The 26,317-nt window shown below is 41.7% G+C and overlaps 1 protein-coding gene across 1 annotated transcript in view; it reads left to right on the forward strand.

The window, feature by feature from the left end:
- The window catches only part of KIAA1549L (KIAA1549 like), a 730,284-nt gene that overhangs the window by 500,568 nt on the left and 203,399 nt on the right, over positions 1-26,317 (forward strand). The window contains exons 10-13 of the mRNA XM_078680874.1: positions 7,549-7,712; positions 9,697-9,863; positions 15,740-15,867; positions 22,012-22,035. Of these exons, the coding sequence (XP_078537000.1) occupies positions 7,549-7,712; positions 9,697-9,863; positions 15,740-15,867; positions 22,012-22,035 (483 nt within the window). The remainder of the gene's footprint in view (positions 1-7,548; positions 7,713-9,696; positions 9,864-15,739; positions 15,868-22,011; positions 22,036-26,317) is intronic.

Below are 26,317 nucleotides of genomic sequence, written 5' to 3' on the forward strand. Positions count from 1 at the left end.
ACCTTATTCTGATATAACCATGTTTTTAGACCCTTTCTAAAAGAGGTATGTGAGCTCGTACCTCTGATATCAATTGGAAGCGTATTCCATAGTTTTGCTGTACCATAGGAAATGCTTCGGCCTCGCCAGCTGGAGGTCTGGATCCTCGGAACCATCATAAGTCTGGCACCCGTGGACCGTAACTATCTGGCAGGATGGTACCAGGAGAAGAGATGTTTAAGAAATACTGCTCCAGTATTATTCAGGGCCTTATGTGCTAAGCATAGTGATTTTAACTTGATACGATGTGCCACAGGAAGCCAATGGAGTCTCCGAATTTCCTCAGCTATTGACTCATACTTAGGGATATTAAGTAGGAGTCTTGCGGCTTCATTTTGTACCATCTGTAGTTTTTAGGTTTCGCCTGCGTAGGCTGCACATGCGCAGTCGTGGTGGCGAGATCGAATGATTTAGAGGGAGATTCACTAGCGGGCTTTAAGCCCCGCCCCTATTCCCCATTGGCTGGCGTCACCGTTTATGCTAAACGGTGGCCAGCCATTGGGAAAGAGATCATGGTGACGTATTCTTTTCTCTTTTTCGTCCGTCCCACTTGGACGGACTGCCCTGACTTCCTGCTGGCGTAAAAGGTACGTTATCTTTATGGGGCCAAACAGATGGCCCCATAAAGAAGATAATAAACCTTTTACGCTAGAAGGAAAGCAGGCCGTCGAAGTGGGATGGCAGAAAAACAGAAAAGTCGCATGTCAAGCAAATACAAATGAAAAAACGAGCACATGCAAAACACGAGCTTAACTATAAACAAATAATAAAAAAATACAAAATACTTCATGGGGGTATGGATTATGCTTGATATCGGACATGCTCAAAGTATATCAATTCTGATTAAATGTTGTTGGATTAATTATTTAAGGTTCTGCCCACAATACACAATTTTCACACATTTATAGGAAAATATAACGCAGTATATTTTGAGCCGCTGCTCACTTTATCCACTCACATTCTCGTTTCGAGTGGACTTTGCCACTTCCATTGGAATTTTCTGGTATCGTCTTTCTTTCCTTTTCCTAGGACGCTGGGGCCCAAAGTTCAGTCCCCTTTCTAGGTCCATGTGCCTCCTCTGCCCTGCATGCTGTTGAGCTGGGGCTTCCCCCTCCCATTCGCGCTGCATTGTGGAACCTAGTGAGCTCTCCGAGAGAGGCAAGATGGATGCGGGCTTCTTCTGCATAAGTAAATCTATTAAGCTTAAGAGTGTTCGCGCGCTGGGAGTTCATATCTTTAAAGCCCAGACTAGCTGCCTATATGTTAGCTTCCTGCTCTTATTTAGTTTTTTCTCCCTATTGTATCTATTACCTGTAGTCCTAATTGTTATGGAAACTATGCAAACCTAAATCTAACCCTGGCTTTATAAACTACTGGCTTGTTGATTGGAAGAATCTGAAATCTCCAAGGAACTGGAACTCCGCTCCTGTCACTTGGATTGCACCAACACTTCTTTTCTCTGCTGTTTGTGTTTCTGTTGTTACTGACCATCTCTGCTAAAGTTGTCATGGGTCCATCATTCTCACTTTGGTTTTATTATACTTACATTTCACTGTGGTAGTTTTAATGTTGTTTTACCATTGTGACTCGTGAAAACCTTACATCGCTAGAAGTAGAATTGCCCACCAGACTCCTTGTCATAAAGTCATCTTCCTTCAGTCAAGTTTTTTTTCCGGTTCAGCTGACAATTATACTGTTGCTTTTAACCTTTGGTATGAATTTGTTCTTGCCTGCTGTTTTTATTCACCTGGCCGACAATCTTATTGTTCGTGCACATTCATGAATAAAATGTGCTCCGTGTGATATAGAAGAAATCCACCCTCCTTCACCTTTTTTTTTTCTTTTTCCGAGGCCCATTATACAATGTAACTGTCACACATAGAGAAGAAGTACTTAAACTATGGTCAGAGTCCCATCTACTGTTGTATGTTATTTTGCTTCATTTTACTTTCTGCATTTCTCGTAATAAAGCAACAAAGAAAATCCAAATGAAAGAAATGGAAACCTACACATGTAACAAAATCAGAAGCATTGGTAAATCCAATTGGTCTGGCACCACTGCATATGCCTTATAGCTTTGTTAATACTCGTTTTGTCATGGGTTTTTGTAAAACTTTATTTTCGGGGTACTTATAAACAGTATAAAAAGCAAACAAACAAAATTATTTTTGTGAACGCAAAAAGCACTCATTCCATTGTAGCCCCCAGTACTGAAGGGGGAGTGCTCTTTGTGAAAGAGCACAATGCCATTACTCTGAATGAGGTTATCTTATTTCTGAAGTAGGCTGAACTTTTGCCCATGTTGGATTTTGGAGGTCTGGGGGGGGGAGGGGTTGAATGACACAACAGACCAATGGAAGAAGAGATAAGACTGTTAGTGTGTGTATGTATATGTGTATATGTATGCTTGTCAGCAGCATGACAATTTACATTATTTGTATGTGCTTGAATTACACACTGTGCATATCGACTAAATGGGTGGTCATACTATCAGCAGTTGAAGGATGAAAGCCTGTGCCGGCTCTGCTATAATTCCCACATTAGCCCTGCGGAATTTGAATGGGCTTTCAGTCTCATGCGCTACTGAAGTTCCCGGTAGGCTTAGATGGGCAGAGAACAGTAAATAAGACACAAAGAAATAAAAATGGTGCAAACAGAAAGAAAAGAAAGGGAGGAAATGGACATATGGGGAGTAAACGACATTAAACAGAGAGAGAAGGAAAATAAGATGAGGAAACAACAGTACAAAAAAGAAAAGATGATAAAGAGACGAAAGAAAACCAGTTTAAACAAGCACTAAAAAATGCAGTAGGTCTTGCATTTCATTAAGTTAAAACCATTTTCTTTGCTATACAATACCAGTAGCAAAGCAAATGGCTTTAACTTAAATAAAGGCAAAACCTATTGCATTTTCAATGCTTGATTTTTATATTGTTTCTGCATATTCAGTTACAGTCCGTTGCAATGGTCTAACGTTGACAGCTGAAGTGCAGTCACTACCATCCTCCTGGAGTCGATGGGGATATAAGGCAGAATCTTCTTCAGTTTCTTAATCAAATGATGGGAAACCAACTCAATAGTATTGGTCTGCTGAGATAAGGCTAGTTTGTTATCAATCAGTACCCCGAGATTTTTTGCCTTTTGTACTGGTTTTGGCAATTAACCCATCTCAGCCCGCCCCCAAGGGCAGTTTCATCTGGGCTGTAGGTTTCCAAAGATCACTACTTTGGTTTTCTCTGAGTTAAGTTTGAGACAGTGCTTGCCCATCCATCTGTTTATTTCCTCCATACAGTTTTGAAACAGCAGTGTTGGAGAGGCTTGATCTTTGTATGCTGCAACCACAATCTGGGTATCGTCGGTATATGAAGTAAGACCTAAGCCTAAATGCTGGATCAAAGGGGAAAGTTCTGATACATAGATGTTAAAAACGGATGGGCTAAGTGATGAACCTTGTGGGACTCCACATTGAAGGACATAAGGAGTTGATTTAAACTGATCCAGGGTCACTGTTTGTTTCTTTCCTTCAGCAAGGAGGATAGCAGGGCCAGTGCCATACCCTTAACTCTTAATGTTTCCAGATGCAGTTGCAATAAGTTATGGTCAACAGTGTTGAAAGCTGCCAACAAATTGAGGAGGATGAGGGGGGAGCACCCCCTCTGTCCATCACAGTCCTAATCTCCTCAGTGGCCTTGATAAATGCACTTTCCGTACTGTGTTCAGGTCGAAAGCAGAATTTATAGGAATCGAGTAAATCATTTTCTTACATAAAAAGAGCTGTTTGTTTGTTCATGATTTTCTACACTATCTTGACTGGGAGTGGCAGCCTGGCTATTGGGCAATAGTTGTTTGGGTTAGATGCGTCCAGATTGTTTTTTTTGTTATCAATGGAAGAATTGATGCATTCTTCCATTGAGATACCAGACGTGAACATGCTGTTAAATATTTCCGTGAGTAAATGACTCACCTCCTTCGCTATATCTTTCTGAAATGTGGGGGGACAAGGATCTAAAGGGGATCCAGATTTAATTTCACTGATGTGTTTTTCCACTAATTCAGTAGTTATCTGTGTAAACCAATGAAAAATCTTTCCTTTGGGATCTAAACTTGGGATCACTTCTTTAGGTACATGTGTGAACGTGGCTTCAAAGGAGTCATAGATGTCTTTAACTTTATTTCTAAAGGCATCGGCAATGTTGGTACAAACGTGTTGATTGTTTTTAGTGGATTTTTTCTTAGGTAGGGAAGAGAGCTTCTCTACTACCCCAAACAGTTCTTTGGATGAGTCCATGGTTTTAGCAATCTACCTGGTAAAAAATTCCCTTTTTTCTGTAATCAGTATGGTTTTATATTGAACCAATGCGGGTTTATAGTTGCTTTTGTCTGCTTTATCATAATTTGCTCTCCAGCATCTTTCGAGTCTGCAGCATTTTTGTTTTTTCTGTCACAGGGCCTCTGTAACACAGAGGGCCGATGATAAGTTGCGATTCCCTAAATTTTTACAGATGGGTACCGTAGCCCTAAAGGCTTTGTTTAGCCATTCTGTTTATTTGCTGACTGCCAGGTCTGTGTGTTCATTTAAAAGTGGCCGTGTCATGTCCAATTGGAACTGGAGCATAGCCTTATCAACCTTATTCCAGGCTTTATATGTGATTTGATGGGCTTTTGGTGCCCCTCCCTCATGGACTTTTGGGATTGTATAATCAAATAAGATTATAGAATGATCTGACCATGTAAGACAGTAGATTTCTTTAACTGTCAGGCATGATACAGATGTAAAACTGCTGTCAAGTATGTGTCCTACCTCATGTGTAGGCTTGTGCCACATCTGTGATAATCCTAGACTCCCCTGAGTCTCTAGAAGAGAAACTGTGTCTTTGTCCCCCATATCCTCCAAGAATATGTTAAAGTTGCCCAGGATAGTGAACTCAATTGTGGAGAAAATGGGTTCCATGAGAGCGTCTAAGTTATCAATGAATCTACCTCAAGCGCTTGGGGAACGATAGAGAAGTACGCCCCTGAAGGTTTTTTTGTGCCTTTTTTAGGAGTTTAAGAAAGCTGTTCGGATATTGTGTGAGCTGCACCAAGAACTTCTTAATAGTCACCCTATAATCAAGGGAAAATGCCAAAAACACAAGTGATAATAATGGCAACTAGCAAAGATGGTAACTTGGCTCTACCTAACCAAAACAAGCTGCCTAACCTCTGGAGGAAAAAAATTATGTACATTTTCCACAGGCGCAAGAAATTAAAGCGAATCATTTTGTTGTAATCTACTTGCTAGTATAATGCCTCCTCCCCATTGTTGTTCTCTGCCTTGCTGCTCAGCCAGTGGTGAGGTCATTAGAATGTTGGAGTGTTTGTGCTTGAAGAAGGTTCAAGAGGAGTGTATGGGCTGAGCAGCGAAGAGGCTGCTCCTGGTGGGGCATTACTTGGAACTTACCATCTTGCTGCAACCTGTAACTGAAGATACAACTTGAAGAATAAATCCATAACCTTTTTCTACATGACCTGTCTTTGTGGCGTACTTCATTTTAACACTGGCGACGAGCGGAGAAGACCCAAACGTGAAGGGAAGTTTAATGCGGAAGCAGAAAATATTTGAAGTATCGCAGAAAGAAATGAAGATTACAGAGAAAAAGACATTGAAGCCTGCGAAGATGGTAGCCCCACCGGTGCCTATTTCAATGGACAGAATACAGTCCTGGGAATCTTCACAGGCTAGTGCAAAAGCAAAAGGCTGCCTAATTCACACATATGAGAATCACTGGTGTGGAGTGAAAGACTGCCTAAATGAATGCTTAAATAAGCCTTTGTAAAGTGGGCAGTGGACTGTGTTTAGCTCTAGCAGTTGTTCATCGTTTTGCTAGTCATGCCAGTGGGGAATAAGCTGACAGCAATAAGTTGGAGGGAGCCGGTGCTACTGGCAATTTAGGGAAATCAGTTAACAATATTGAAGTTGGTTCATACATCAATATATGGCACATATCCGGCAGCAAGAATTGGGATTTACTGAAGAGTGTCTCTATGATTCTATGTCAAGGAACTTTTAAAAGGTAACCTTTGCCATTGGTTTTGAGATAATCACTGGGTCTGCCTGAGTTTATGTTGCCTGCAACGGTCTTACCACTGCTCGAGCGCATTGGTTTGAGTGTTAAGATTCCCTGGAGCCTGAAGCCTGACATGGAGGTTCCTGAGTGTATGGCCTGAGTCCGTGCAGTGGAGCGAGCAGTCTGGGAGATCTGGCTGTGTCTCCATTGAAGTGGATGGATTTGGAAGGATGAGTGAGGCCTGATGCCATCTCCTGCCAAGTGTTTGACGCATCATTGCACACAGTGTAGGCGCCATCTTGAAATGGGTCACTGCTAATTCCTTTTTTATTGGAATGCGGCAGCACTCCTCAACTTGAAGAATAAATCTATGACCTTTTTCTACATGACCTGACTACATGGCATAATTCGTTTTAACACATTTTGTACCATTATTGCTGCTTGTACATAGGGAATACGGCCAACAGATTTAGCTTCAGTTTCATCACGAAAAATGCTTGAATCATTGAATAATGAAAGCAATAGATTTTGAAACCATTCGAATTTTTATAGGGGTGTTCAAAGTTGCAAAGTTACATATCTTGCAACTTAAAATATTTTGTAAACTGGTGTTTTTTTATATGGGGCAACAATGGGAAAAGGGATCATGAGTTGGGTCGAGTATTAACATTTGTGCTTCCTTTGCCCCTCATTTTCTGGTTGCTGGATTTACTGGGGAGGGACTTTTGGCTCCAGGGAAAGCGATGACACATCTGCCTCTAGGCATCTCTCATCTTTCCCCGCTGCCACTCAGTACTAGAATAGCCCTGAGGGATAACATGGAAACACAGCAGCTCCTGACATGTTGGGTGGGTCAGGTAAGGTTAAACAACACCTTTACGCAAAGCTAGAAAACTTTGTGAAATGTGAAGTTCACTGACTTTGCCAGTTTGTGGGTATGATATTTCACTTAGCTAGCCTACTTCTTCTGATTTAATTCATCTATTGCTTATACTGAATTTTGTGTTTGCAATCAGTTTAGAAAAAAAAAAAAAAAAAAAAAAAAAATATATATATATATATATATATATATATATATAAATATGTATATATCTTAAGTCTTTAATTGGCGTTGCTGAAAAATGGCAACTAATTTTGCACTATTTGTTCTGCTGACTTTATAAAAAAGATCAAATTGATTTTGCCTCAAACTAAATTCCAAAGTGGAGAAAAATGTTTTTGATCCACTTCTTATCATGTGAATAAGGCGAAAGCAATGAAAGCGGGCTTACTCTAACTTTATCGTGATATAAAATTTAGCTTGAAGAAAGTCATGATTGCTCCATTCACAAAAAAAAAAAAAGGATTTGCTCTGCTTTATGTAGAGGGTCAAGATTGTACGCAATGTGGGTTCTGCCCTGTCTACAGGCATGAAACTGTCAGTAAACCACTTCTAAAAGATTCTTTTTTGTACTTTCTGTAGCTGCTGAAAATAACCCACCAAGCAACATGTGGATCATTGCGGCAGTGTTGGCGCCCATAGCCGTTGTCACAGTGATTATTATAATTATCGCAGCTGTGCTTTGCAGGAAGAGCAAAAATGACTTCAAAGGTGACTCAATGGCCAACATGCCTCCGCGGCCAAAGGTAAGTGTGGGGTGCCCAGAATGGAGTATCACCAATGTCCCTCTAAGGGAATGGACACTTGAGAAAACACAAATCTTGCTGTATTTGTGTTTTCAGGGTTGGACCACTGACCATTTAAGGGAATGGAATCTCATCTCAGATTTCTGATCATGTGACTTGGTCATGTTCCTCCCGGAGAATCTCTTGGTTGTCAGTCTGTGCATGGAGCTGGAATGAACCTACCTTCTTCCCCATCATATCTCTGAAGCCTTCATCTGCGCAGGGTACCAGTGCCACAGCTGCGTATGAGGGCCTTGTTCTGTCGTAGTGATGGATCCGTTTGCTCCCACTGTTCCAGTTCAAATATAGACCTCATTCTGGTACACATGGTTTATTGGTGCAGTGATCCAACCCTGAATACACAAATATAGCAAGATTTGTGTTTTCTCAAGTGTGCATTGCTGCATCGTTCTGAGTTCCACGGCTCAGAATGGGGGATGTCACGGTAACACCCCATGCTTTCTTTCCCTCTTCTGTGCTGTGAAACTATGTATGTCGGGTTTTTCCATGGATACATTTTGCCAGGTTAGCTGGGAAGTTCTAAATGTACTTACTACTTATAAATCAGATCCCAGCACAATTACTGAAGCAGACCTTAAGTGCCACCAAGACCTCGATGGCTAATGTCAGTGCCTGAAAAACAGTGGCCAACGCATATTCACGTAATTGCTTTTGGCAGTGCACACAAAATGCCCATAACTGAAATCACGATATTACAAGAAGATTGTAAATTACTCGCAGATAAAGGATCGCATTTCCCTATGAAACGCTCATCAAATAGTATTTGCACAATTCACACCGCGTTGAGCGAGAACCCGTGGGGGTCGTCACCTGCTGCACTCTTCTGCGAGGAAGGAAGGTTTTTTAGGTAGCGACCAATTTGTCAATCTGGCATGACTCGTCGCCTTCACTTATTCATGCTGCAATTAGTTGCCGCTGGGCCTGTTGCTTTTTAAAGCGACGGCGCTCCAAAATCTAGGCTAGACGGCAGTGCGAGAATCACTGTATCTTTAACTGGGTATTTAAGATAACCTCCTGGGGACGTGCGCGTGAATGCATCCCGTAATCAGGTGCGCGTTTATTCTGCTCAGCTGATTCTGCCGGTGAGCTGTGAAGGTGGATGTATTGAAAATATAGGGCAATTTAAGTTTGATTCTTAAAAGGAACAGGATACTATCAGCTCTGCAGGGGAAATATTCAAACAGTGATACTTTGCCACCGACCCATGGAGCAGTCAGGCCTTGTGTATTCGTCTAAAGCTGAACTGCTGAGATGTTTTTGTCCCCAGGTGCCCCTCAGGGGGGTATGCTAGGGTTGTGGAGTGGAAGATGGTGAGGGAAGGGGGGTGACAGATGATGGACCGCTCGGTCCTGCCTCAAGAGGAGACAGGGAGTTGCATTTAGAATGCCTTGAATTCTCGGGCGAAGCTTGGCCAGAACGTTTGGGGGTTGGGGGGGGGGGGATTTAAAATGCATTATGTGAGAAGCAGTCCAAGAGGGGGGATTAAGGAGTAGTAGAACGGGAAAGGACTGCGGATTGAGAGGTTAATTTAAAAAACATTATTTTGTAAAATAACCATTTTTAAGACCTTTAAAATAGAGAGGAGTGAGTGTGTTTTTGTCTTCATGTGTATGTTAAAAATCCCAAGTGAAATCTGCTAAACTCCTCACCATACCCGACTTAAAGCACCTGTACCCAACTATTTACTACAGAATACATTTATTACGGGGGTGTAACACCCTAAACAACACCCCCCACCCCGAACTTACTCCCCAGCTTAAAATTTCTCCTAGCAATAGAGTATTCAAAGGTTGTGTCTTGACAATATGTCTGGACCACCCACTCCAATCACACAGCAGCCCAGAAACAATGACATGTGGCCTCTTAGGATGGATATTTTTCAGCACAGCCTGTTCTCACTACACAAACTTGTTTTGCCCAACAGCCAGTGCAAGGCTTTGACTTCGCCAAGAAGCACCTAGGGCAGCAAGGAGCTGAAGACGAGGTTCTTCCGGTCACCCAGGAAACCGTTGTGCCTCCCCTTACTATTTCCCAGGATGCCCATGACGGAAGCACGGGCAAAACCGCCAATTCCACCGGAACACGGAAGAGGTACGACCACAGTGCACATATTGACTTATTTATGTTTGACTGTACTTCTGAAACTGTTACAAAGAGCTCAACACTAAGGATGTATATCTGTGATCTCCATCATTTACACACTTATGCATTTAATTGCTACGAGTGACCACATAGTTAAGGCTAAAACACAGCTTCTCTCAACTTGTTCCACAACAAACACAAAATTACATAATTCACTGCATAGTTCAGGAATATCAGTATCTAATTACAAAAAAAGACCGTATTTCACTTTAAAACGTTGCTTACCTTAAAGATCAATTTTCCTCCACGCTGATGCTCATAACAATATAATCAGGCAGAGGGTGCCAGGGAGAATATGCTGACAAAAACATTACTTTAGGGGTGTTGGAAGCATTTCAAACTGCAACCCTAGTTAAACTCAACATATGTCTTATGGTCAAAGGTTAGAGGTAATTTGTGGTGACAAGGCAGCCACAGCCAAATCTGGTGTCGAGTAGGGTCAACATTAGGCTGCTTTAGTCTGAGCAGGTCTCACTTTGGTCAACCTTTGATGCTCAGGTTCAACTCAATTGTTCCATTGAATGTTAAATGGATCCTATTGAGATTTACCCGGCCAAGTTATCAGCCACTGTTCATTCTATAACAGACACAATATACTGAAAGTTTATAGGTAGCGCCGAAGTCAAATAATGTAACTTTTCCTTAAAGTAGCCGTAGAACGTAGAGACTGTGCTGAGTCAGCATGCTGATGGGGGAACGGATCATCATCAAGCAGCAAGAATTACCAATTTAAATTTACATTTTGTTCATTAGTTTTACCTGATGAGATATCTGCAGCTCTAGTACTTAAAGAAGTTTCCCCTGAGACTGATCGCATGTGGGTTATTCCCTCCTGGACTACTTTCCTTTGAAACTCATTAAGACTCACAGAGCCAAGGCCCGTGGAAGAGGAGTAAAAGATTTACAACACAGATAGTAGTCCACTTGAAATTAAAGATACAAGAAAGCACAATCAATTGATGGGGAAAATTGGGGATGGATGGGAACCTTAGTGGTGTGTAGGGGGCAGACACGATTCAATTTCCTTGTGGATATAAGAACTGTGAGTTGTCTAAAGCATGTTTTGCAACCAAGAAGAGTCACTCTTTTTTAGATAAACTCAAAACCTCGTGTTGAAATAGAAAAAAGTTTTTCTTTAAATAACCTGCACCCGCCAGGGTTGCCCCTTGGTGGCTGCTTCATCATAGGTCTCTTCCCTAATCTTCTAAGGTTTTAAGATTATCTAAAAAAGAGTGAATCTTTTTGGTTACAGAACATACGTTTGGAGAACAAGTACTCATCGTTTTCCCTCTACCTCCCCCTTTTCATGTTTTTCTGCTGTCTAAAGCAGTCATGGGTTCATCTGCTGCATAATAAGAAAATATTGAATAAATGTAGGTTGGGTGGGGTGCAACACCTGCACCACTTTCTTTTGCCCTAAAGGCAAAGTCTGTGGTATTAGTGTGTCAGGTGGACTTTCTACCCCCCCCCACTCCCCCCTGAGAGGCATATTTGGGGAAATCTCCCCAATTGGGACTAAACTCCAACCTGCCACCGGGAAGGGCAGAAAGACACTATTGCCCATTCTGGGGGTGGGAGGTATGGGAATGCCAGGATAGGTTGCACTCTTCATTTGTTTGTTTTGACTCCTTTTTGAAATGCCTTGTGTTTAGTGAGCAATCTGTCACCCTCGGGGTGGGGAAATTGGGGGTGAATACCCTTATCCACCTCCCTGGGGAAGTCTACATGCCACAGGACTGGGAGAGCATGGGCCCATGCCTATGGGGGTCGCTTCCCCCTCCGCCACATAAATACTGCATAAATGTAGTCTCAGGTGTCTAGCGGGTTTTCTGCCACCATGGCGGGGTGGGTGAATTGCGGCAATTGCTCCAATCTTTCCTTGAGGGGGGCATAAACACTGTCTGTGCTCTTTTGGGGTGTTTTTTTTCCCCCTGGTGTCTAGAGGGCTTTCGCCCCTTGGGGGAGGGGGGAAAGGGGAGGGGGGGAGAGATAGGGTATTCACCTCATCCATCCTCTGGGGGCAGAAAGACTGCCACCATACTTTTCAGGGGTGGGCATGGCCATGCCCATTGTGGGTAGTCCCCACCCCCATATTTATGTTTATATTGGACCCTGCTCTCCAGTAGGCTTTCTGCCCCCCAAAGGGGGCAAACAGACTGTATATCCTGGTGTTGGGGTGGGGCATGGTCATGCGTATGGTGGGCAGCCACCACACCTATATTTAAAAAAACGCATTCCATTGTGTCTAGTGGGCTTTCTATGGCTAGGACTAGATTGGGGATAATTACACACGTCTGCCCTCCTGGGGGGGAGGGGCAGCAAGATAATCACAATATTTCTTTAGGGGTGGGGGCATGATCATGCCCAAAGTGAGCAGACCTCACCCCTATAGCTTTTTTTATTGACCCTGGTGTCTAGTGCGCTTTCTGCCCCCATGCAGATTAGGGGCAATTAACCCTATCTACCCCTCAGGGGGGCAGAGAGACTGTCTGTCCACTTTGTTGGGGTAGGTGCATGACTAGGTCCATGGTGGGTAGCCCCCACCCCTATAATTGTAGAAGAAAATACATTCCCTAATGTCTATTGGGCTTTCTACCCACCCTGGATGGTGGAAGATTGGAGGCAATCATCGGGCCACCATGGGGGGAAGAAAGACAGTCACCATATTTTATTAGGGAGGAAGCCCCCACCCCTATATTAAATGTTGCATTTACCTCGATGTCTAGTGGACTTTCTGTCCTCCTGGTGAGCCGATCAAGGGTAAATTCCCCCATCTATGGCCACTGGTCGACAACCAAACTTAAGGGATCAAAAAGGAAGTTCTGGCCTGGCAAAAAGTTTATTTTTATTAAAGGCCATGCCACTTCTTCCCTCTATGCACTCTGTAATCAGCAATCTCCCCTTCCACGGCATCCGTCTGTCTTCATCACACCCTGTTAATGTCAGTGTCCCACCGCTCCAATCCGTAGGCCTCATCTAGATCTTCGCTGGTCATTGAGGCAATCCCTGCACTGTCATGCAGGTAGAAATAGTGAGACACCTTTCGTTTTGAAAGGGGTAATATTTTTAGTGTTGTTGCCTATAATTTGGGGGACTGTTATATAACAGTAGGGGATACCCAGTAGACAGCTGGACCTGGGCCAGTAATAGTACATACAACAAGTGGTCCAACTGACCAATAAGCTTCTCAAGGAAAAACAAAAACTGTTGAAACACCCAACAAATTTTCAATTGAACCATGGCCAGGATATCTTGGCTATGCAAAAGGGTTATGTTACAAATTAATCAAGTATTTACAATATCAACGGTTGCTCCAAAGTGGAAAAGGTGAATAACCTGCTCCAGGTAGTGCTCGTGAAGAGATGGGGATGTGACAGGGAAAGTAAAAATAATTACAATATTTACAAAGATGAGAATGACCTGTCACATTAAAGGGCTGACTAAACAACCCAAGTAGTGAGATGCGATGAATGAATATTCAGTTCTCCGCTTCTGAGCTGAATGGATAAGTACAGCTCAGAGTACAGTTAAAGTTGATGTTTCGACCCCTGAGATTAGAGGAAGGCAATTCATTCTTACAGCAGGATCTTCCTGGGGACAGTTGAAGGAGCAACCTCAGTATAATACTGCCAGGTCGACAGTGGACAAGTAGTAGAGTGGGTTGAGTCGCTCCAAGTGCAGAAAAATTAAAGGCACTGTGCATACAGAGTGGAACGGTTAGGAGGTTTTGCAACAATTGGCTGAAGATAGCAAGCCTTGGATACACTAAGGCATTGAGGGATGAGTCAATAAGGAGTACATTCAAACTCATAAAGTCGACGTAGTGCAGAATAAATCAGCGTATCTCTATTAGAGGGAAATTGATCACCAAGGGCGTCAGACCAAGGACCAGTCTGACGCGAGACATTCTTTTCGGAGCAACCTTTGATATTGTAAATACTTTATTAATTCATAATATAAACCTTTATCTTAACCAAGACATCCTGGCCATTGTTCAGTTTAATACCTGTTGGGTGTTTCACCAGTTTTTTGAGACAGACAGTGTGATGAAGCAAGCAAACATAAACAGACACCTGTACACACTTAAGTCTCATGCCCATCTTCTCTCCAAATATTCACCTGCTAAAACTCAACTGGCAACACTGCCTGCTTTGATTAGTCTGCTTCTGTTACCTCCTGCATCTATATCACCCAACCGGCCTTCCCTGCTCCGCCTCCATGTGCTACTGTTGCTGTGGAGGGGAACAGCACAGCCGGCGGTGGCAAAATCCCTCTCATGCTTAGGCAGTCCTTGGTATAAAATGGCCAATCATAATGCTGCATATTGATAGAAGCATTGAGCTCCATGGTGATTAGCCAATGGGTTGAAGCTAAAGTATACAGTTTCAGCATGTATACAAATATGCACACGAAGATACAGGGGTGATGGGAGTTCTGCTCCACCATGGAAAGTTATCTTCCAATGCCACAGTCTACTAGAAAACAATCCTCTCCTGGTAGACCAGTCAAGGGGTACTTCTGTGACCTACTGAAGCCTGCACACCATCAATCGAGGTAAGGGACCAAAACAGGCCCGTTCCTCAAACATAAGTGCCAATGGGCCTTGCGGGCACAAATAACCACGGATATAATGCACAATCAAATGTAAAAAATACCTTTTGTGATTCCGTCGCGTATTTTATAATCATTTGCAGCCTTGCAGCAGTATATCGTGTAATGCTGGAGAACGCTGGCAGGTATTGTTTAGTTGCATTAACATAGGTACCATGGTTATGAATACTTATGTTGAGCTTGATTAATAAAGCTTTCACCAATGTGTTAATGAAACATTTGCAAACAAGCAATCATAACACCAGGAAAATGTCAGAGAAACGGTCAATGAAATTCAGTGCAAACCAAGTAAACCCCTTCACAGTTGTCAGGTTGTGGGTATTCACTCCTCGCACATATCCGAGCACTTAAAGTTACACCTGAATGATCCAGGTGCAAATTTTGTAATAAGGGAGGGACATGTATTAATTCTAACCCATTGTCATATGGAGCCTGTAGGAATGAGAGACATTTCATTGAAAAACTGAAACATTTTGCATGAAAAAAGGACACAGAAAGATATTAGTAAAATGTCATCATTTTCTTAATCCTATGAATGGTGAATTTATGTAATTCCAGTAAGAGACCCGCACATGTAGAGCTTTGGATAACAGTGCAGGAACATATATGAATGCCACACATGTAAGTTACTATGTACAGAGAGGAAACCATAAGCGATACAATGCATGTTATATGGTTTGTGACTGAGGGGCAGGTGTACATCTCTGCAGTGGGTAGGCGCAAGCCACACGTTCCAGCATTTACGAGTTTATTAACGTAGAAGGCCTGTTATGGGGGCCAAAATTGCCACCGTCTGATTTCTCGTATTTTACTGCTGTTCATCCTAGTTTATATATAAGAAATGACTACTTTTGTAAACGTGTTTTTTTAATTGAGAGTTTATACACAATTATACAAGCATAGCGATTAACAAGGATGTACACCGCCATTAAAACAATGTAAACTGTATGCCTATGTGCAAGCGCATAAGGAGGTAGCGGGCTATTTGTTGTCGAGCCGACCCAAGAAATTACTTATTTTGATGCTGTCTGTACACAGATAAGCTTACTTAAGGTCTTTTGTGATGCTTAGTTGTGTTTAATTTGATTGCCCTTTATTTATTAAATTAATAGGGAAAAGGCCATGACATATAACGTACCCTTGACATAAGACGTATGCTGCTGATATGTACATTTTACAATTCTACTCTTCCTTGTTGCTATGGTTACATGCAGCCAGTCACCGAGCGAGAATGGTTCCGTCATAAGTAATGAATCAGGACAGCCCAGCTCAGGCAGAAGCACGCCGCAGAAAGTGACTGCGCAGCAGAAAGCCACCAAAGAGGAGACGAGAAGGAGAAACGGTGAGACCCCTGCCTGCTTCTCAACTTCCTTTCGAGTCAGTTCAGATACTTCATATCCTCATGGATGTCTGTGTTCCCCTTGATATGAACACATAACAGTAAACAGCATACCTAAAGTCGTAGAATTCTTGCACAAAGCCCAGCTGGGGTTGGATCAGGCCTTTCATGATTAGGAGGTTGTCAAACAGCATCTCAGGCAGGTATCTTCGATCTGTTAGTACCTATTGGCAGGACCACTGGAATTATGCGATTGTGCGGCTGCATAATTATTGATGTGCCACATTTGCCACGTAATCCATCATCTGCCGCATAATCTGCAGATTTTAACAAAAGTGTTTTTTGTTTCTAGTTTAAATGGTTCAAAAGTTATTAAAATGCAGCAGCACCTGTTACCGTGCAGTGGAAGGTCTTTTGCAAAAGTTGACTGGTCACCTTTCTTTTGCTTATTGCTATATTTGGATATTAAACGGGTACTAATGTGGTGCACCCAATGCCCAGACAGTGTTTACAAGTGTAAAAAGTACAAAATAATGACGTAAAACTATTTTAAAATGTGCATCATTCTGCCACATAATTTGGCTTTTCTTGCCGCATAATTTACTCAACCTTGTTGCATTATTTGACCTAGTCCTGACGCATAAATCCAGTGACCCTAACTATTGTTTAAGGGCCCTTTTGTTTCCAGAGACTGCTCTAGGGTATATGTATTCAAGCTATGGAAGGCCTTCTCCTCGAGTTGTGTCATCAGGGTTTGACAAAAATTCACAAGGTCATACACAGGCAGGCAGCGCCCCAAGCCTAATAGTAGGAGAATGTTGTATTACATAATATAATAAATACCACTTTGTTTGAGTTTGTGCTTTCATTGGTGCATATAGTCATGGGTAACTTATTAATTTGACTGCATATTGTGGTCCCAAGACATATGTGTGCTAATGGTTTACCTTGGTAGGGATTGTAGGATAAAGGAATTTTAGTGTTTGACCCACACTTTGACTGGCTTTTGATGATCACTGTTGAAACAGATGAATGGCGTTTGTATTTGCAGTGATTGTCTGTCTGTATAGAATTTGATCGCTGTAGAGATTCTCAAAATTGCAAGTCTGATAAATCTACAGAAATCCATCCCAAATCTGAAAACCTGTATATTGAGGCCAACTTCATGAAAGGCCATAGGCACCATGACCTTGTAAAATTCCTTATCCCGAGAATCAGAAACTATCTACATCTTTAAAATCATGTGCCCTACTGCCATCTATGCTACTACACTCACCCTAACCACTCAATATGATTATGCCCTTATTGGCTCAGTCCTATTTCCACTCTGCTGGGTGCAAACTTCTGATCGCCTCTGTTTCTCTTTCATGCAAGAGTAGTCAGCTGGATTTTGGGTTGGGGCCTTGAACTCCCCTCATCACTGTACAAAAAGAATCACTAAAAGTCCATGAAATTCCGTGCTATCTGTGGCAGCGTCTCTACCGCGTGGGTCACCCACGCGCTGAGGCAATAAATAAAGAGCGACAAAAGATTTTTTTTTGTCCTGCTTGACTCACTCAAGACCAGGTGCCATTGCACTTATATGTTTAAATAAAATGGGAAGCTTAGCTATAGCTCTTACTCCCTGGGATTTTATTTAAGAAGGACTTCCCCCAGCGCCTTTCAGAGTTGCATGATCTGCCCCCTCCCTTAAATAGCTTGTATCATTGTCTTTTTCACTTTTCCCTAAAACCAAGAAAACAACTATCAGGTTTATGCCAGTGAAGGAACTCAGTATTGGGGTTTCCTGTGGGGAGCTGGTCTGGTCAATGAGATGTGATGTGATAAGATCTGAAGGTAAAAATAGGCCTCCTTCTAGGACTGATGCGAGCCATAGGGCTCCAGGACACGATTAACCAGAGATGGAACAATAATCTTGGAAAGTTAGAAAGAAAACACCTTCATCTCCTTATACATTGATTAGGACACATGCTTATCCTCTAGCATTTCGTTGCAGATGGCAAATGGATAAGGCCACCATTGTAAAGCCTGCATTTAGAGGGAGCTCTCTAAAGGGATGTGTATAGGTCAAAAAGATAATTATGCGCGCCATAATAGCATAAAACCTCAACAATATTCCCGTGTTTTCAATCAAGCAAAAAATATACAAATAAATTATTTCTGCAATTTGCTCTACAGGAAGATGTTTTCAAATATCAAAACTGTATATTTATGGCAAACATGCAGTATTATGTAGTGTAAAGATCATTAGCGAATCCTACATTCTCATGGCAATTGCATTCACTTGAGAGAGGACAGTTGAGCATGAGTTATTCTTATTGCCTGGAGTAAACTTATTCCTTTTAATTCAGAGTTAAAATTGACTACATGCAGCATAGTGAAAGACACTATTTTGTAGACACAGAGATATTCAATCACTTTCGGCAAGCTTATTATAATAAGCTTGCCGAAAGTGCCAAAAAGCCCTTCATCAAAATCCACCTCTGTATTTACATTTCCAACAACATCCTCCACCTAAAGCAATTGTGCTCTCTTGAGCCTCCTCCGCAAGGTAATAGTTAAGAAGTCGTTTTCTGGAAGTTTGAGAGTGACAAAACCGAGGAACTGATAGCAGCTAGAACAAAAGCAACTAACACCCCAGGTATGGGCCACAGCCTTATGCAAATACGTTTCAAGTGAGGTAGTAATGTCCAATACAGAGAAACGATTGAAGTGAAGGAGCTGGGTTCTCTTCTCTCATTTACTCTAGAACCCCCGGCGAATGGACCATTGGTGTCTGCCGGAAAGTGTGTAGGGGAGAAACAATTTTTTCATATCGGATCAAACCCCAATTAGTTATTACTTTGAAGAATCACAGACTCCAGGTTCTAAGTTTAGTGGGTTTATTCGAAGCCAAAAATAACTTTACAAATATGCACCTCAAGACGAGGTTGTAAAAATACATCGGAACTAATACAAAGCCAAACCTACGAGCAAAGTTAAGGGATTGGAGCATGTAGAGAATGACAAATTCCAACATAGGCAATAAGTGCCCCCACATCGAGATCGGACTTCACAAGTAAAAAGCATTAGTCTGTCCCTAATCTTCCACTAACGTGACATCCCTACTTAACATTCCTCAGGCAAGTCAGGAAAAAGGTGTCAGTGCGTGAAGACTTCCTAAGAAGTACACTCACGTTGCATGGGTCAAGTAGCCAAAAGCTACAGAGCTCGTTCCAAGATGCTCCTTCTCTCCTCATCAGTCTCCTCTCATCTCCTGACTCAACCCCGGGCGCACTGACCCTAATTTAAACACCAAAATCTCGGATCACGCCCCCTGCTCCTCTTCTGATCATCTCATTCTGCTGGGCGCTCCTCATGGGTGATTTTCTACTCAGTTTCGATACTTCCTAGCTCCTGGCTCGATGACCTTGATTCCCAGGCCTTCTCCAGTGAGAAAGAACACTGTCTTCCATTATCAGCATTCTATGTGTAAATGTATTCTTTCCTCCCCTTATCCTAACTACTAAAACAAAAGCGTTATTCTAATTAACAAAGACGAGTTTCTCCACCTGCAGCAGAAACATGCGAAAAGAACAAATCTAACATACACATGAAATTAAAATTTTAGCTCCATAACTAAAGAGCACCAGGGAGAATACATTTCAGGCCTACAGAAATTGGCCAACATAAGAAAAATCGCACTTAGGCCTCAGGAATTTACATATGAATGCACTCTTGTGCTGAGCGGTTCTAAATCAACAGGCTACGTGGGCACATCAAATGCATGAATGAGTGCAAGCATCTAGCACATTTCATACATGTTAATGTTTTCAGTTAAACACACGTACTGCAATGTTAATTTCTTTCATGTTTAGATGAAAAAATAGCTAGCACATCACATTTCATATTATTATCGTACACATTCTACTATCACAGGTTATTATGACAAAAGAATAAATGTAGGTGCGAACTACTCATGATAATAATGCACTCCTACAAATGAAACAACACCATTGCACTCTAGCAGAAGGATATGGTAAATCATAACAAAATATTTGTTCAGCAGCTCACACATAAAAACAATAGTGGACTAAACTGCATTAAGCAAAAATAAATGCAGACTACTAAAGCATGGGTGTCCATGGATGATTTACTTTGGTGAGCAGTATAGAGCGGTCACCTGACTTCTGCATCGTCCTATCAGCCTTTTTCCCATCAAGCCAAGATAACTTTTTCATCAAATCTCATGAGAATCACTTCTTCTCTGTTGCCTTTACTTCAGAACGATTGCAGCTGTGTTTCAAAGTCTTCTTAGAAGTGAAAGCAGCGTCCAAATATATTGAAGTTGGATGCTAGCCTTTGACAAGCTCTAAAAACCTTCACCTCGCGACCTATCAGTATAAATAATAATTTTAGATGGTTTCACCTTTTTGTGCCACTGCACTATGCAGCATAACATTTACACACATAGACCAATCGATAGAGCACATATTTTAGCATTATCAGTGATATCTACAAGGTTGATTATCGTTGGTTATTTTGAAGGAGTGACTGGTGGGTTGTCAGTCTGGTGTGGGTGGCGTTAATGAAGGCTCAGCATCAGCTTTACATGCTGTTGACAGAAATGTTGGATGCAAAACTAGGTTCTGAGAGTGTTCCAAGAATGTTCTATAGTTTACTAGCTTCATGAATTCCAGGCTGTGGCCACTTGAGGTCTCTTGATGGGTCTGTCTGGACTTGCTTAATGTGGATCACCACTATAATGTCAATCAAAGTATTTCACCCATTGACCTTCATTGGAAAACGTAATGGTCTTATATAGGAAATGCTTGCTTTGTCCTACTCAAGGTTCACTGCATTCAGCATTTAGATCGGGACTGCAGGTATGGATTTCTTGCCCCTCAGTGAGCGAATGAAGGGGTGAAGTCATTGGATAGCACACGTTACTTTAAAACACAGTTTAATCTGGTCCTCATCATAGCCTTTTTAGCATGATGCTCTTTGTGTGCATCAATCTGAACAGAAAGGTACTTTGATGAGATAACATGAGGTGCCAGAAGGGACGTGAGCCGGGGGACCTGTGAGGAAACAACTACAAACAATGCCTATCAAGTTAGAAACGGATCAATGAGCGTGGAACTGGAATAAGGAAAGGGCCACTAAAATTGGACTTTGAATATGGTTAAAGCTAGTCTAGACTGAGTGGAGGTGAGATGGCAAGTAAGGAGCATCCAAAGGGAAAGATGGGGGTCAGTGGGATACACAGACATCTGCCCATTGCAAAAATCACCCTCAATTGTAACTATAGCACCGGGGCTGCTATTGCCTTGATGACAAAGAGGGAGTCAAGGCAATAGACAACCATCGCCCCCTTGAAAAAAACACCTGTGGTATTCATCATAAATACAGCATCAGGGCGGTATTGCTAATCTGACATGTTCTTCCTTTGAATGCTATACATTGGAACAGCGTGGAATACACCTTCCATTACTCAGTCTCACAAATGCTGTAGTTATTATATTAAAGGTAGCATTTTATAATGCTGCTAATTTAACTGAGTCATATGAATTATATTCTTCAAAGGGCTCCTAGCTGTAAGCATTTTTACGTTGTTCTCTGTGGTTAAAGGAGATAGTCATGTACCTTAATACATGCTTTAATTATTGACTCGAACAATGTTTTCAACCAATAAAAACAATGGTTCTATCATCAAAAACCCTTTTTCAGCATCAGCTTTTGTGTTCTCAAATGTCATTAGTCTAGCAAAGGTGCAATTCTCATTTATGTTATCATTATGTATTATCCTGTATTTAAAAGGTAAAAAATTAAGGGGTATATTAGCAAGAACCTCGTTAAAATTGTGCAGGACATCTAACCTGGGCTTCTATTGGAATTCTATAACGCACATCAGCAAAGCCCATTATCGCCGTTTTAGCAGCAGTTTCCTGCCGCTAAAACGGCGATAATTTTAACGAGGTTCTTGCTAATATTCCCCTCAGAATGTTGATATGTACAATGCATTCGAATAATTCCAATGATTTGTTTTAATTCCAGTGTAAAGGAGTATTATTGTTTATCACAGCAATGATTCGATGATTTATTTCATTTCTGTGTGTTTTATTTTTAATGTATTTTAGTGTGTTTTTTCTTCTTCAACATATTCAGGTTTTAAAATCTCAAGGAAAATTGGTAAGAAAGTTGACCTTAGACTTGCCACTGGAATTTATCCTTGCATGTCCTGGTCTGACTATTTCAAATACATCTCCATTATCCGGCCAGTAAATTTAAAAAAGAAATAACAACACACACCCACCCATTAGCTCCATATCAGCTAGATCTTGCACACAGGCATTATCAAGAGGTACCCTAATAACCATCTTCATGTGTCATAGTGTGTAAAGACTGCATATATCCAGAAACAAACACACCATTGAATTCTTAAACAATAATCTAAATCTATTAACTCTAACCTGCCAACAGTTTGTTTTACATAACCTAGACTTGAGTAAAATCAAAAAATATGTGTAGCAACCAAGGCTCTGCGTGCTTCAGGAACAGTACTGTGGCTTGTCACATTACTACAAATTTCACATGAAGTCACCCCTGCAGTTTATTTAGCATCTGTTTGAAATCTAGGAATAATTCCTCCGATTTTATTCTGTTGGCTCAAGTATCCAACGCTATGCTACTGACCTTGTATTTATCAAATCATCCTCGTTGATCTAATTTCAGAAGTAGCTCTCAAGTGTGCCCTAGGGTTTACTCTGAAAGAGAATGTGTCAAGATTACACAATTATTCATGAAATAATATACTAATGCGGTTTGTACATGTTTGAGGCAGATTATTAAGGAAGAAAAAAAATAAGTGGAGAGCTGCAACATTGTATGATAAACCTCTGTGGTTTTACTCACACCTAGTGAAGCATGGGTTCTGCTTCAATTGGTTGGTGCAAGGTAAAGGGCTCCTTTCCAGCTCACATTAATAATGAAAGACTAGGGGAAATGCAGGGGGCTTCATTGCAATCAGCTTGTACACGTTTCCAAACATCATAGACATGATTGTTACCTTTGAACTGTACATTCTCCTTGGTGGAGGGAGGTGGTGGTAAGCTTCTCGTCTATGTACTGCAGATTGTAGTGCAAACATGTTGTGTTCCTTTTATCGGATGACATCCCTCACCCCCAGTATTTCCCACAAAGACGGTTGTATTCAGGGCTGTGCAGTCCATGACCAACGTATAGGGACAATGCGTAGATAGAGTCCTCCCCACATACCCTTAAGCGAGACTAAGATCATGTTAGAACTGGATTCAACATTTCTCTGTCAACCATTGGTGTTGCTCTTCACCTATGGCCCATGGGTTATGTGAATGCTGGTACTCCAGCAGTGACAGGTTTACTTCTCACACACACCTTGCACTTCATTTTATGAGCACGGTTTCCTCTGTGAACCAGAGGACAGAAGAACATTTAAATTCAAGTAATTGGAAGAAATATGAACTTAAAAGAGTTCATCAAGCTAGACACATACCTGGAAGATGAGCACTAAGTCTACAAAACTAAGTAAATTATCTACTAATGTACCCCTGTTTATGGGTCACATTCAGATAACTTAATGAAAGAATAGTCAACACAATCGCAGTTAAGGAGAAAGAGACACTCCTCAAATAATAAGAGGTACTTGGCCTCTAAGGGAAAGCAGCACCTTGAACTATTTTTATTTCTGTTTGTGAACGTTATGCTGGAAGACAAATTGAACTAAAGAAGATGTAAGCACATTTGTGAAGCAAAGTGTCAGTTCAACGCACTTTTGCAATCTTATCCATACCGATAATTTTCTTGATTGGGATGTGTTTATACTGCCCTGTTAATCTTATTTTTAGGTCGAGCGTAGGCAGTGCATGCACTGTCTCATCGAGACATACTGTATTTACTCTAGGTGCTTACAGCCCGTCCATTGCCTTTTTCTTTGACCCTTCGACTGGCCTTCAAAAATGCGTGCTTGCTGTTGGTTAATCATTTTTCTTTGTCCCGACCTTCTGTATTTTGTTCCCTCCCACGGCATACCACCCAATTACTTGTCTCTTTATGCATTTGTCTTTATGTGTTTGTTTTGGAGAACTCTTTTTTTAATGGTTTCCTGCTATTGTCTTGCTTCGGCACCCATCGCTGGGTGCAGTTTGCTTAATCTCCTCTTAGTCTCCTTGTGTGGTGCCATCCTCAAACAAACCATCACCTCCCACTGTCACTGTTTGCCATGGTGAACCTATCCTCCCCCACCCCTTCTTTAACCATTTTCTCAGTAAGTGCTCTCGTTTTTACCACCATGGCGATTTCCGGACGTGTAGGCTTCTCCCATGCGGTTCTCAGGGCTACCGTAACCAATCTGTTTTCGGCGTTTACTGTTCATTTGAAAATGTTACTTAATCATAAAATGTTTGTAGTTGTGTCTTGTTCTTGGACCACCTGCAGTATAAGCCTGAGGAGGGCTTTAAAGCAGACTGTTAAATGTGGCATGCGCATCAACACAAAAACGATGTACCTCTGACTCCTTAATATCTACAATTGAGACTTTTGAATTGTTAATTTTCTGAGGGCAGAGAGTTTGACACCAGCTTTCATCATCACGCTGATCTGCTGGCTTCAAATAGACGCATGTGAAACTTCTACTTTTACAGCTCGCAAACTCTCAGCCATAAGGCTAGACAAACGGGGGTGGGTGCGCTTGTCCAAACCCACAACGAAAGCGGATTCCTGAAGTGCTGCCCAAAATGTATCTGTAAATAATCACTTACAGTTACTTCCACCCGATAGAATCACACTTCTTACTCGCTACATTGAAGCATTAATACCCTCTTTGTCTGGTCTGTCCTCAGTCCTGTAGCTAATCTGTTACTCGTGGCTTTTGTGAATTGCTGCATAATCTTGCATCATTTGGAATAAAATATGACGTCTAAAAGATACTTTGACTATATATATGCAAACTTTCCCCACCCAGAAGTGCTTCGAGTTGCACCTGGTATTGCTCATTGTATGTTTATTTTCTTACATATGGGCCCATTGAAGGGTCTTTGGTAGGCTCCAACATTTGTGGTAGGGCCTTCATCAAAAACACTGTCATTAATAGCAAACCAATTCAGATCAGTTACAGAAGGCTCAACCTCCGTCATGAAGCGCTGTGACCTCGCCGTGCCTACCCAAACGTTAGCTGGATCTCCGCCCACAGTGGGTGGCAAACGAAGCCTTGAAATCACTGAAAATGCTGCCGCCATTGTTGACTAACCGTTACACATTTCCAACAATAACTGTTTTCTATTTTACGAGGATGGGTCACACTCAAACGTTTCTTGGCGCCCACCCAGAGCAGGAGGGCAGGGCACTAATAACAATCTTTTCATAAATGAACTTTTGTCCTCTTCTCTGGTTTTTCTTTCTTTTTTTTTTTAAACGATGTCTTCATTCTAAAACCATTTAACTTTGTGACATTTGTGCAGAAACAGCATTCTGCTGCATGCTTATCAGCATTTCATCGAGAGGTTGCATTGCTCAGTGGGTATCTTGTTCTTTAATGAAATGGTACTTCATGCCATATCATCTGTTATTAATGTCCATGATTTCCTATATCTGTTAGCTTTTTATTTACACACTTACGAAGAAGGGAAGAAGAATAAACTTCTAAATTATAAAGCAGGGGTGCCCAAATTAAGTCCAGGGCAGCCAGATCAGGATACTCATTTCAAGATAAGGGTAAGAATGTACAAAGGTATTTAGCATTCTCAAACTTTGCAATTTCCAAGGTCACTGGGTCTGCGACAGCAAAATACTTTTTACTCATGTACAAAACCCATTTTACAAGTTGAAAATGTTTTTCAGACTCATAAAATTGACTTTACGGCCAATACCAATCAGAATTTGGAAGGGGCGTGAAAGGGGCATTCTAAATTGCGGTTCAATATCATATGCATCAATGATTTGTGACCGCAAGCCTGGTTGCGAAACATTTACCAGTTACCAACTCCTCAAAGGAGTTAGTAACTCATCCATGAAGGGGTCCGTATCCTGCCCCACCCGTTTTTTTCCAAACGGGAAACTTTTATGTTTTTTCAAACACCACTGGTTCATTAAAGTAACACTGGCTTCTTTTAAAAAATATATGTTTTTGGTTCGGGAATGCAAACACAGGGATGGCGATCAGCTGTCCTTTCAGGCCACTCTCCAGGTGTTTTTTCTTAGCATATCACGGGAGGAAGGGTGGTCGCAAATTGCGAGATGCCTAATTAAGATTTTTTAGGCAGGTCGTTTTGCGACCTCTTGCATATAATGATTTTGAAAACAGACATAATAGTGCGAAGGACGATTCGTAAAATCACACTCCATAGGCAATAAGCCGATGAGCAGTTTGCGACCACTCTTGAGAATGCATACACCGGGCCCGTGCCTTGAAAGAGAGCCCGTGGTCTTTTCCTCCAGT

The sequence above is a fragment of the Lissotriton helveticus genome, chromosome 3_1 (assembly GCF_964261635.1).
Source record: "Lissotriton helveticus chromosome 3_1, aLisHel1.1, whole genome shotgun sequence".
Taxonomy (NCBI): domain Eukaryota; kingdom Metazoa; phylum Chordata; class Amphibia; order Caudata; family Salamandridae; genus Lissotriton; species Lissotriton helveticus.